The 13539-nt window shown below is 36.7% G+C and overlaps 1 protein-coding gene across 1 annotated transcript in view; it reads right to left on the reverse strand.

The window, feature by feature from the left end:
- Positions 1–449: 449 nt before the first annotated feature.
- Positions 450–13539, reverse strand: part of LOC123662687 (AT-rich interactive domain-containing protein 2) — a 40425-nt gene continuing 27335 nt past the window's right edge. Inside the window, exons 29-38 of the mRNA XM_045597490.1 lie at positions 13295–13384; positions 11959–12060; positions 11105–11497; positions 10693–10800; positions 10091–10194; positions 8528–8690; positions 4897–5052; positions 3471–3506; positions 1092–1183; positions 450–552 (exon numbers count right to left, since the gene is read on the reverse strand). Of these exons, the coding sequence (XP_045453446.1) occupies positions 450–552; positions 1092–1183; positions 3471–3506; positions 4897–5052; positions 8528–8690; positions 10091–10194; positions 10693–10800; positions 11105–11497; positions 11959–12060; positions 13295–13384 (1347 nt within the window). The remainder of the gene's footprint in view (positions 553–1091; positions 1184–3470; positions 3507–4896; positions 5053–8527; positions 8691–10090; positions 10195–10692; positions 10801–11104; positions 11498–11958; positions 12061–13294; positions 13385–13539) is intronic.

Genomic DNA, 13539 nt, shown 5'->3' on the forward strand with positions numbered 1-13539 from the left:
ATTAAAAAAAAAAAACGTTAAAAAAGTAAGCAATGGATTTTCTATATTTTAGTGCCCTGAGGGTGCAAAAACCTTAATATCCAAATCCTATAAAAGTGTACTATGCTTAACATACTCTTGTTTACGCTTCGAAACGTGTTCCTATTTACAAAGGACTCGATTTCTGAATATTGTACATGGCAGTAACATTCACACTATTTATATTTAAGTTCTCAAGTTATATCCCGTTAGCACCCTTTGGGTGCAAAAGCCTTATTAAAGTTCCAAGTCCTACAAAAACTCACTATGCTTAAAATACTCTAATTTATGACATAAAACCTGGTCTCTATATCCAAATGAATCGTTTTCTGAATATTAGAACATAACACTCGCTCTATTTATATTTAAGTTAATTTGATATACGTAAGTTACAGTTAATTTCACTCGGGCTTTGGCCCGTTAAGCGATTCTCAAATATTGTTCATGTCGTATAGAACTTGCGCGATTGTTCTGGAAGCTTCGACGTTACTCAGCGCTATAGACGCTAGGTGGGCTTCGTATGAACGGAGTAGTCTGGAACAAAATATTTTAATTATTATCCTGTAATAGTCTGTAATTTTTTGCACTTACTTGTGTGCAATTTTTCTTTTGTTAATTTTTTTAAAATAAGCAACACAGCGCATGAAAGATTGAAACTCAAAATAAGAAATGTACATATTACAAAAATAAATTGACATTAAAAGGTGTATCAATATAAAATATATATGCATATTACATATTAAATATACATATAATAATATTTTTTTTTTATTAAAATTATACATCAAGAACACGTCTCAAACAAAAGGCATTTAACTTCGTCAAGTTGCATAAGCAATTTTTGCTTGTGGCAAAAAGAGACAAAATACCGAACAAAAATACTGTTCGACTTTCAAAAATATCTATTGCGTTCTGTATTTACATTGGCCTGTTACAGTTTATTGGTTAAAAACATTTTCTTATTGTTATTCCAATGTTCGTATTTAACTTCAAATAGCCTTATATTAATTAATAATAATATTTTTAACTAGATATTTATCTTTTTTTTTGTTTCTTATACAGTCAAAACTGACCTTCGACCTGTGTTCGAGTAAATAACTATATTCCTCAATATGAGTGCCGCAGTAAGACGTATACTTTTCGTGACTGGTCCTTCGTTTTCATCCTGTTATAAAAAAAACAAAATTAGTTTCACATAAAAGTTTTTATAAAAGTCGATTATATTTATAATTTAAACATATATAACAAACAAAACGTGCCAACAGAAAATATTTAAATAATTACCTATAAACTTAATAATAAGCATACCATGTTTGACATTTGTATGAGCTCTTACACGATATTATCCAAATATAAATTGTATTATAAATTGTAAAAAAAAATACATTTACACACTATTCAAAGATACTTAATCAAAAAATAACCAATAATGTTAAGAAAATTCTATCATATTGAATACGAGATTTTCTGTTGACATTTAAAACAAAACATAAACAAACAGAAAATGACGAAGCAATTACACCGTGCGATGTATTAACCAGACAAACGAACATTTTTATATACTATATTCTAAATAAAATAAATACATAGTAAATAGCAAGGAACATTAAATTACACCACATATATACTTCAAGTTCAACTGTAAATCTATGTTGTGCCCAAACTACTGCTCTTATTTTACAAACGTTTTTTTATTTATATATTATATATATTTATATAACAAAAAAAATTGTATGTAATATGTATTTTAATTTAATGTCTCTCGCTGGTACAACTTGAATTATCGCAAATTTATTAGTTATCTGCTACACATAAAAATGAACATGTAACGTTTCGACAAAGACAAACACATAAAGCGACAAAAAAGACAAAAACGAACGGACAGAACATAAACAAATAATAGGCTATTGTGCGATTGCTACAAATGTGACGGGGCTTTGGATTTATAAATTTAAATATACTTAAATAACATTCACGTAATGATGGTCAATAAACTACCGCTTAGATTTTTGAACGGATTATACCAATATTAGTAAAAAATCTTAATATATATAAATCTCGTGTCACAATGTTTGTCCTCAATGGACTCCTAAACTACTTAACCGATTTTAGTCAAATTTGCACACCGTGTGCAGTTTGATCCAACTTAAAAGATAGGCTATATTTTATTTTGATATATTATGTTATTATTATATTTCAGAAAAAAATAAGGTGATACGAAGTTCACCAGGTCAGCTAGTATGTATATAAGTCTTGAGCGGTAAATAAAAACGAAATTATGTTGTACCTAAATGGTTGTTAAATCTTGTTCTAGCTGACAATAAGCTTAATACAAGTTGAGCTAAGACGTTAAACTATATTTTCAATATATATTGAATTTGTAATTTATGTATATAACTAGTAAGAACGTCGACTTTTTTTATTTTTAAACATACAAACTATTATAATTTATTTAAATAAGTTTAAATATACAAACATTTATAAATAATAAACATGTTCTGTTAGTTTACTGTACGAAAGAGCTCTGCGACTTTATTTTAATAATGCTATATAAACGTTTCATTAGATTGAAGTCTAGTCATTCAAAACTTTTATGAGTATTATTTCATTAATATATTAAAAGTTAACTCCAATTCATTAGTGTTCAAATAAATCTTGAAAATCAGTGTCTGTGCTTTACTGAAAATACAGTTCAGTGCACTTCAATCAATTAAGAGGTCAGTAAGAGAAGAGTAATAATAATTATGTCATCAATATAATTGATTGATTAATTGGTTTAATGGCTTTCAGTTGTGACAGAGAAGTACGGTTGATTCCACCAATGTCACGTAGAATCAATATAATTATTATTATTGAAAATATATTGACGTTTTGTATTTCTTCGTTTATCATGTGCGTTTTATATATAAGTACTTAAGTTTTCTATTAAACAGAAATCCTAAAGTCTGTGTATCCAGAAAACAATGCGTTTTGCTAACAAAGTTGAACAAATAAATTTAAATTTACATCACGTTAATTTTAAATTTTTATTATATAAGCAAATATAGCTTGCCTATATATCTGTAATGTTTAAGTGAATGTTATAAATACGAAACGGAGAGAGAATCATTGATGAAACGATTTAGTATAAATAAATTTGATATGGGTACTTTTTTTTCTGTGTTAACAGAACCTTTGTCTGATGCAGCAAATATGTTAGTTAATATGGTCTTACATCATCAATGATTCTTTCTCCATTTCTTAGACATAGTGAGAATTAGGGTATGATAGGGCTGACATGTCTGTGTAGACAAAAGTCCCTAAAAAAAATTAAAGAATAAAAAAAATATCTGTAATGTCTGAGACGCAGGTACTTGTATGAATCATCTGTAAAACTACATATCTTGCAGATAAATGATTTATTATTATTAATAACCAAGCCCCGTCACAAGGCAACGGCAAACGAATCTCACCATTTGGTCCGGAGTGCGACTCACATCGGCGCGGTGCTGCACAGGACGGGTTAGTGATGAGCGAGCGAACGAACGACGGACATATTACGATAACCGATTTCAAAATTACATTTACTTAAAATATTTTTATCCAAATGTATAAAAACAAGATAAATAATTCTATACTCATTAGCTATAACAAAATATCCGCAGGTATTTTTAAAATTATACCGCGAACGAGCAACAATCGCTGGATCGATTGCTAAATGTCAATTTTAATTGCATAAATTAAGATAACACTGAACAACTTTATCACAAGTCAAACACATTATTTGCATTGAAAAATGCGCCAAAAACTTTTATGCTAATATTAATTTATTTTTATGTCACCCATACATTAGGGAATTCTAAAAATTTTTATTATTATATCAAAAATCCACAGAGCCAGCAAAAAAAATCTAATATTCACCAATAATTGCAGACCAGCGTTACTGACGAGTTGGCGCAACGGTCACAGGACTGATTTGTGGCCGTTGGCGGCTGCGGGTTCGATCTCCGCACATCACAAACATATGTATATTCCGTGGTCTGGGTGTTTATGCAGTGCTTGTGGGTCTCCTCACCGTGCCTTGGAGAGCACGTTAAGCTGTCGATCCCGGTTGTTATCATGTACACCTGATAACCCGCATTGGAGCAGCGTGGTGCATTAAGCTCTGTTCCTTCTCCTCTAGAAGCCTATGCCCAGCGGTGGGATATTACAGGCACAAGCGAGAGTTAGTGGATTTGCTAGTAGTAGCGTATTGTTGCAACTGTTGGTTTTGGCACGGCACTATAACTTTCTTTAGATTTCATTTAAACATTTGGACGTACCTATATAAAATAAAATAATCTTTGATGCGTTTCAATAATTGTTTTTGAAATCGGTTATTTATAGTTATATTTATATATGGTGTTATTATCTAATGTGCGATGCAAATAAAGCACATTATTTAATTGTACAATTCGTGCACAGAAAAATAACTTAAATAGTTAAGATAAAATTTAATATAAAAAACATAGAGGAGCTTCTTCGAAAATTATTTCAATTAATAGTTAAAGCTTTCGTAAAAGTACTTCCAAGTTGCACACTGTCGAAATAGATTTTTCAAATTTATCATTAATATTTGAAATGCACAATTCGAGTATATATGTATGCTCATCACATACTGTAGAAACTAAGATTTTTCTTTTTTTTATTAAAATGGAAGAAAAGGTTTTGTTTTTTCAGTAGATACCAATAGAACACACGTAAGACATGTATATTATTTTTATATATCTACGATTTGTGGTCTTTTTGGCTTTCTTTATAAAAATTACTACTAACTACCATTTAAGTATTTTTTTATATAAATAAATTCAGTTTCTCTTTTTTTATATAAGCGCTCGTCATTACACAGTAATCACACACATAACTCACCATTAGTTCCCTTGGATTAAACATATCAGCTGCGTGTTTGTTGAGAGCCGCTAAGGCTGCGTTGGGAGGGTATCCGAGGGACACCGGTTTCCCGGCTTCCGACTCGACCACTGTATGCCTACGCGAATTGTATATCGCCTTTAACGCCTGAAAATTATATGTACATTGTAACGTTATACGTACATTATTTATACTATTTAATTAAAATATGATTAAATTTAATATTTAAAATACGTGAAATGAATTTAAAAAAAAAACACCATTAATTTATTATAATTAAATCTTACATTAAAATCTACAGTAAATTATAAAATACCATTTTATCATAAATTATTTTTTCTACAAACCAATAATATAAATTCATCAACCGGCAGTTATATATTCGCGCGGGTAACATTTTAGCGTTTCAAAAATTCAAATAGATCTTTTGTCTCGGGTTATAAAAACGGCAGTACCGGTCGCCGCGTCATTCATTATTTGAATTTTGTTTCGAGAATTTAGTTAACGCACATCACATTTTTTTATTACGGTCTCTGATACGGTGTCGAATAATTTGATATTTAAGCATCGTAACCGCAATCTCTAAAATTAGTGTGATCCTTGCATAGCGTTCTCTCGAATATAACAAATATATCGTGGCAGTGTTTATCGCCCCCAAACTGGGTAAGTGGTATTTTAATATCGCAGGCAATTTATGTAGTTTTTTTTTTTTTTAATGCAAATAGTCATGGCTATTATAAAATGTAATTCCTGTATTCAGTAGCATAAATCACATTTTTATTATTTTTCTTAGATTTCGTCATCTTTCCAATTCTACCCTCATATTTATTTATTTATTTTAATAATTGTAAATTTCATTATAAGTTAACCTACTTTTTAAAAATATTAATCTCCGCTTCTGACTTTATGATTCCACGGCACTACTGCTACACTTTAGGTGCTTTGGATTATTAGGATGTTCGCAAATAGTGCTGGACCGCTTATTATTATGTTTTGACGGCGCGTTCCAGGGTTAGACGTTTGGGTCACCACATTTGACGTTTTTTTATCCAACACTTTCACCCCAACGACGAGAGTGCTCTCCGCCGGGTTTTGAATTACCCGTTCCTGCCGCCTCTGGTCGATAGCGGAATCTTGCCACGCGACTCCCGGGATCACCATCTGCACGGCGAGACGCAGGAGAGTACCTGAACCGGACTACCTTGGAACTTGTGTGAATTAAGTTCTCAACCCCGCCCATATACATATTTTTCATCTACTTCACCGGGTTGAGAAAATATAATAAATCTTTTTAATGCATGGTACTCTGGTTTTATTTACGACCTTAATAGAGGTTACCAGGGGAACCGTGACAACATTTATCAAATTTTTCTGTATAGTTGTACGCATACTCAATATTCAGTGCGCGTTTTAAAATTTACTATACACACGTCTGTACTATTTGAAGGGCTTACTTCTATTAGATAATGAAAACACTGCTTTCTAATTTAATTTCGTCTAAATGGTCGTGGCTCAACTAAGTGACAACGACGAGCAGTACTCAGATATGTCAAGTACCATACGCAGAATATCACAGCTAAATAATACTGCTTGGTTAGCGGTTGCGCGACACACCTACTGTAGTACGGTGACCAGAGCTCCTGGGGGAGATTGACGGGTAGGGTCGGCTACGCGCTTGCGATGCTTCTGATGCTGCAGGCGGTCTTTGCTACGGTAATCGCTTACTATCAGATGAGCCGTACGCTTCTTTGACGACCTAGTTATAAAAAAAAAACAAACGTGCTTTAGACCGCACGGCTAAAGTAAAACTTGTTTAGCAATATCCCTGGACAATAGGCCTGCACTGTGCCTTCGATATACGAAACGACTATGAGAGAAAGAAAGAAAGAAAATGCGTGCTCGCATCTCTCTCTCTTGCTCCGTTCGCCTCACCCGTAACGCTCTCGTTACGCATCCACCAGCTCTGTCCCCGAATGAAGCATGAAGAAACCACACAGTCCAGCCACAGGCACGGCGTAAAGGAGCCAGTGGGGCACTCACGTGCGGCGTGCAGTGCTTGTCGGTGAGGTGGTTGAGCAGCGCGAAGGTGCGGCGCGGCACGCGGTCGCAGTCCAGCCACAGGCACGGCGTAAAGGAGCCAGTGGGGCACTCACGTGCGGCGTGCAGTGCTTGTCGGTGAGGTGGTTGAGCAGCGCGAAGGTGCGGCGCGGCACGCGGTCGCAGTCCAGCCACAGGCACGGCGTAAAGGAGCCAGTGGGGCACTCACGTGCGGCGTGCAGTGCTTGTCGGTGAGGTGGTTGAGCAGCGCGAAGGTGCGGCGCGGCACGCGGTCGCAGTCCAGCCACAGGCACGGCGTAAAGGAGCCAGTGGGGCACTCACGTGCGGCGTGCAGTGCTTGTCGGTGAGGTGGTTGAGCAGCGCGAAGGTGCGGCGCGGCACGCGGTCGCAGTCCAGCCACAGGCACGGCGTAAAGGAGCCAGTGGGGCACTCACGTGCGGCGTGCAGTGCTTGTCGGTGAGGTGGTTGAGCAGCGCGAAGGTGCGGCGCGGCACGCGGTCGCAGTCCAGCCACAGGCACGGCGTAAAGGAGCCAGTGGGGCACTCACGTGCGGCGTGCAGTGCTTGTCGGTGAGGTGGTTGAGCAGCGCGAAGGTGCGGCGCGGCACGCGGTCGCAGTCCAGCCACAGGCACGGCGTAAAGGAGCCAGTGGGGCACTCACGTGCGGCGTGCAGTGCTTGTCGGTGAGGTGGTTGAGCAGCGCGAAGGTGCGGCGCGGCACGCGGTCGCAGTCCAGCCACAGGCACGGCGTAAAGGAGCCAGTGGGGCACTCACGTGCGGCGTGCAGTGCTTGTCGGTGAGGTGGTTGAGCAGCGCGAAGGTGCGGCGCGGCACGCGGTCGCAGTCCAGCCACAGGCACGGCGTAAAGGAGCCAGTGGGGCACTCACGTGCGGCGTGCAGTGCTTGTCGGTGAGGTGGTTGAGCAGCGCGAAGGTGCGGCGCGGCACGCGGTCGCAGTCCAGCCACAGGCACGGCGTAAAGGAGCCAGTGGGGCACTCACGTGCGGCGTGCAGTGCTTGTCGGTGAGGTGGTTGAGCAGCGCGAAGGTGCGGCGCGGCACGCGGTCGCAGTCCAGCCACAGGCACGGCGTAAAGGAGCCAGTGGGGCACTCACGTGCGGCGTGCAGTGCTTGTCGGTGAGGTGGTTGAGCAGCGCGAAGGTGCGGCGCGGCACGCGGTCGCAGTCCAGCCACAGGCACGGCGTAAAGGAGCCAGTGGGGCACTCACGTGCGGCGTGCAGTGCTTGTCGGTGAGGTGGTTGAGCAGCGCGAAGGTGCGGCGCGGCACGCGGTCGCAGTCCAGCCACAGGCACGGCGTAAAGGAGCCAGTGGGGCACTCACGTGCGGCGTGCAGTGCTTGTCGGTGAGGTGGTTGAGCAGCGCGAAGGTGCGGCGCGGCACGCGGTCGCAGTCCAGCCACAGGCACGGCGTAAAGGAGCCAGTGGGGCACTCACGTGCGGCGTGCAGTGCTTGTCGGTGAGGTGGTTGAGCAGCGCGAAGGTGCGGCGCGGCACGCGGTCGCAGTCCAGCCACAGGCACGGCGTAAAGGAGCCAGTGGGGCACTCACGTGCGGCGTGCAGTGCTTGTCGGTGAGGTGGTTGAGCAGCGCGAAGGTGCGGCGCGGCACGCGGTCGCAGTCCAGCCACAGGCACGGCGCCTCGCCGCCCGCCGCGCCGGGGCAGTGCGAGCGCGCCGCGTGCGTGAACACCTCGCCTGCGTTCGCGAACGATCTGGGAACGTTTTCATCATAATAATCAATTCTTTTATTTTAACCAAACATTATTTTTTTACATTCACACATAGTGGTCTGTTCCTAAGGTAAGCAGCTTAATGCTTGTGTTATAGGTAACAGCCGGCTGATATAGCTACATATTTTAAAAAATACATATATAAATACAAATATTACACCTAGACTCAGGCGGGAATCAAACCCGCAAACCTTAGAGCAGAAAGCAGAAGAATCTGCGCCAACAGGCTAGTCAAATTTACAAATTTCTTCAGCATAAAAAGTTAAAAAACCAACCTAAAAACAGAAATTACAATAATATTCTTACAATAATCTCTTTCTATCTTATGTCTATTTTTCTAACTTAACGATTAGCTCTATTAATTTTACATGTAATATAATAGTTCAAAAGTACTCGACAAATTTGGATATTACAAAAGGATATGGCTCTGATGGTTTACTTCCAGTTTTTTTAATGTTGTTGTGAAAGCCTTGCGTTACCTTTGTCTATATTATTTAATTTATCCTTCATATCTGGTACTATGCCTCAAATTTGGAAAAAGTCTTATATAGTTAGTTCCCATTTATAAAAATGGTAACAAGCATGACATTAAGAATTATAGACCAATTTCCAAAATAAACACCATTGTCAAAGTATTCAAAAACATCATTTATGATTATATATTTCAATTTTTAAGACCCTTAATTATTAGCCACCAACACGGATTTGTCACAAACAAATCTACTGAAAGCAATGTTTGTGAATTTATTCACCACGTTGCTTCAGCTATGGACTTTGGTCATCAGTTAGACGCTATCTACACAGACTTCTCCAAAGCGTTTGATAAGATACGGCACTCGGTCTTGATATGGAAACTCAAAGAAATAAGCATGCATGGAGACCTCCTACGATGGATAATATCTTACCTCCGTGAGCGTAGCCAAGCTGTCACTATAAAAGGATTCTGTTCTACATTTCTTCCGGCTTACCCCAAGGCTCCCATTTGGCTCCACTTTTGTTTAATTTATTTATCAATGGATGTTTTAGCTATGTTTAATAATTCTGATATATTGTTATATGCGGATGACATAAAAAAATTCAAAGAAGTTAAATGTACCTCGGACTGTCTAGATTTACAAAGGGATCTCGATAATTTTGTCAACTATTGTAAAAATAACTTCTTGGAGCTCAATATCAAAAAATGCCACGTTATTACTTTTTCCAGAAGTCCAAAAAGTTTTTCCTTATTTATATCAACGATATTGTTCAAGTAAAGAATTAAAATTAGAATAATATTTGCAATCTGATGAAACGTTAACATGTAATAGCAGAGGATTTCACTAAGCAGAAAGCACATGACTTTTACATGTACATTCTGTTACATTATATCAATTAATACTAACTTGCCGCATCCTCTCCAGTGACAAATCCAAGGAGTATCCTCAGCGCCTTGAGGTAACGGTGTGGGCGGAGGAGTCACCGTCTTCTTGGGTACTACGGGTGTTTTCTGGTGACAGGAATATAAAACATTATGTTAAACTATTTACAAAGGCATTGACAATCAGAGCATTTAGTTTTGTCTTTAACTTTATTAGAAGGTAATATTTCAACTTTATTATCATGTTTAAAGTTACATGTCTGACAAAAAACACAGTGTAGTTGTAATAAGAGAATCTGCACTAATGATGAGCAATAATAAAAAAATAATTTATTTAAAGTTTAAATTTCTATATTAAAGCAAAAAATACAGGAACAAAAAATTCACACCAAATTAGGAATCAAAAGTCACAATAACGCACGAATATATTGATACTGATGCTTGATTTTGTATTTTCTTCTGTAAAAATTTATGTAAAACTAAAATAAATAAACTTGAGTCAAGATATCTTTTTAACAGCTGAGTACAAAAAATAGTTGCTTACAACCTACGTCTACATTCTTGTTAATGAAAGTATTAAATTTTCAAAATACTACCATTTACTGCCCTACATTTAATCCTAATTACCTCAACTACAGGTTGCGTGACAAATACCTCTTTGTCACCTATCTTCGTATTTCCCACCATGACAGGTTGCCGCGTGATAACCTGTCGTATGACAGGTTGCTGAGGTTTCTGAAATATATTATTAAATTGTATAAAAACACAAGTATGAAATTTACAAAAATATGTTCTTAATTTAGCATAATGTGGCTTTAGGTCCTTACGAAAATAATTCAAAATTGACGTAATTTCGATGTTATCTAGTAATTGGACATATTTTAATATTTTTTTGTTGAATAACGTATGTGTTCTTAAAGAACGCCATTCCCATTAAAATGAAAATCACTTAAAGTGCCTTGGATACTGATCTGAAGAAAGAAAATCCTATATTAAATCAGGAAAATTTAAGGAAGCTTATTTTCTTAAAGGAACTTACCGCTACACTTTGAACAGGAACAGTTTTAGTTTCACTAATAGTCGAAGATGTCTGGATACTAGAAATTGGCACTGTGGTTACTTGACTCCTCTGTGGTTGCTGGACAACCCTATGTTGCACGACCGCTTGTTTCATTGGCGTATTCACTATTATCTGCTGGTTGTTGGAAACCGCTATTATCTGCTGGTTGCCTTGCAACAGTTGCTGATTCCCTTGTATTATCTGGTTGCTTCCCACTATTGGGTTGCCCGATGATGTGCTTATTAAAGCGGGGGGCTGTTTCTGTGTGACCACTATTTGTTGTGTGGGCGCTTGGTTCACGATTTGTGCTTTGTGAGGTTGTGGTTGGGTTGTTATTATTGGTTGCTGACTCGGCGTTATTTGTGGAGTGTTCTAAACATAGAAAACATGATTATGAACTATTAAAAAAAGTTCCATGCGTTTATCTACTTTTTATAGCTCCAAAGAACAGCACTTAGAAAATAAAAAAAGCCCAAAACCAAGTGATCGACCGCTGCGGTAATAAAAACAATACATCGATTATCATGCTAAATCAAAGAAAATATCATATATATTTTTTTAAAAACTATTTCATTTTAAGCAACAAAAACTTAATAAAGCTTCAGATAATAGAGTAAAAATTTAATTCTATTTCGCCTAAAAACATTTTGAAATAAAAACAATGCTACATAAATAGTTTAGCACAAATTTGTAAAAACAATTTTCAAGAAATAAAAATAACACTGCTATAAATATTTTTTAAGCCAACATATCTACGGATACAATTTTTTTATTTTTTTTTTAAGCCCAGTCTATGTCAAAACATGCAAAATTTCATAAGCCGTGCATTGAACCTGTGTTATTGTGGTCTTAACAACGGCTATGGGCTGTGACGTGCTCACAAGAGTTGGCTGACTGACTATCACCCTTTGAGTCGACTGTATCACACCCGAATTCTGCATAAGAATTTAGGTTTTATGACATATTTTTTGCTTACAATGTTCATTAATTACATACTCTAGTTTAATAATTTAGGTTTCAGGCCATATTTTTGCTTATAATTCTCAGGACAAATACTATAATATTAGTAGTACTGTATTCCAATTATTTTTCGAATAAACTTTGTTTTTAATTTAAGACTCAGTGTCGTGACCACGGTAAACTTTTACGACATGTACCTGTTTTTATCTTTACAAATAAAATATATTTTAAATCCATGAGCGTCTAGGCCCAATAATAGTAATTTTAGATTTTTTAGTGAAATTAAATGAAATTAAACATAATTTGTAAGTATATATATAGTAAAATGGCTGTTAGAATTTTTGAGATGACAATTATAATAATATTTGTATGATACATTTTTAATGGTCATATTTTGAAGTGTTTTTTCTACCTTAATAGAACGTTTATCTTCGCTAAATCATATAATTGTATAGAAAATAAGTATACCCAATCAGAAAACATTTTTTTTTTTTATATTAGTTACAATATGAGTTAAACAACAAAAAAAGACAAAAAAATCGTGTTTTTTTTACTAAAAACATACTCTATAGTTAATAAGCATAGTGCAACCTGGCGGGTAGCGAATTAAAACAAAAATGTTAAATTACAGAAAAAAACCTTCCAAATCTTAAATATAGCCCGAAAGAAAAGGCGTTTAGGCAAAATGGCGTGTAACTTATTTCCAAGTAATTTTTGTAAAGAGGCACTAAGCCAAATGTAATAAAAAAACCCAACCTAAGAAATATAAGTCAGAAAAAAGGGAAAACAGGGAAGAAAGGGAGTTAAATAGAAAAACTAATCTAGATTAGAAAAAAAATTAAAAATTTATATATGTACAAAAATATCAACTCATCAACTTTATCAAAATTGTTTGTTCCATTGGTCAAATTGTATTAAATACAGCTTTGAGACCGGTAAGTCTATTTTATTTGCGTACTTTATCAGCTACTAATTATTTAAATCACTTTTTAGGTAAGACTATTAGATGAAATAATTAGCAATAATTTCATAAAATCCAATATTTACTAATTAGGTGTAAAAATGCAATAAGATAAAACAAAACAATATTCTAGAAGACATTAATGAAAACGAGCCATAGAATGAAGAAACGCTAAGAAAGAAACCCCATAAACTATAATGTTAATTAACGAACTAAATGCGGTTAGTCTGGCTAGGCTATATTATAACCTGAATAATTTGCTGTTGAGTTATCGCCTCTGTTGCTTGAGCAATAAGGGTGTTTAGCGTCGCCTCGTCCAGGCCGGAAGGGTTGTTTACCTTTTATAAATCACATATATATTATAAACTAGACGTCTCATGTGGCCCCGTCCGCAAATGCGTAGTTTCTCAATGAAGATATACTATTAGTTAAAAAATATTATACATTTCGTTACAATCCAAAAGAGCTTTTTTAATAAGAAAACTCATTGATT

This window comes from Melitaea cinxia, chromosome 19 (genome assembly GCF_905220565.1).
Source record: "Melitaea cinxia chromosome 19, ilMelCinx1.1, whole genome shotgun sequence".
Taxonomy (NCBI): Eukaryota; Metazoa; Arthropoda; class Insecta; order Lepidoptera; family Nymphalidae; genus Melitaea; species Melitaea cinxia.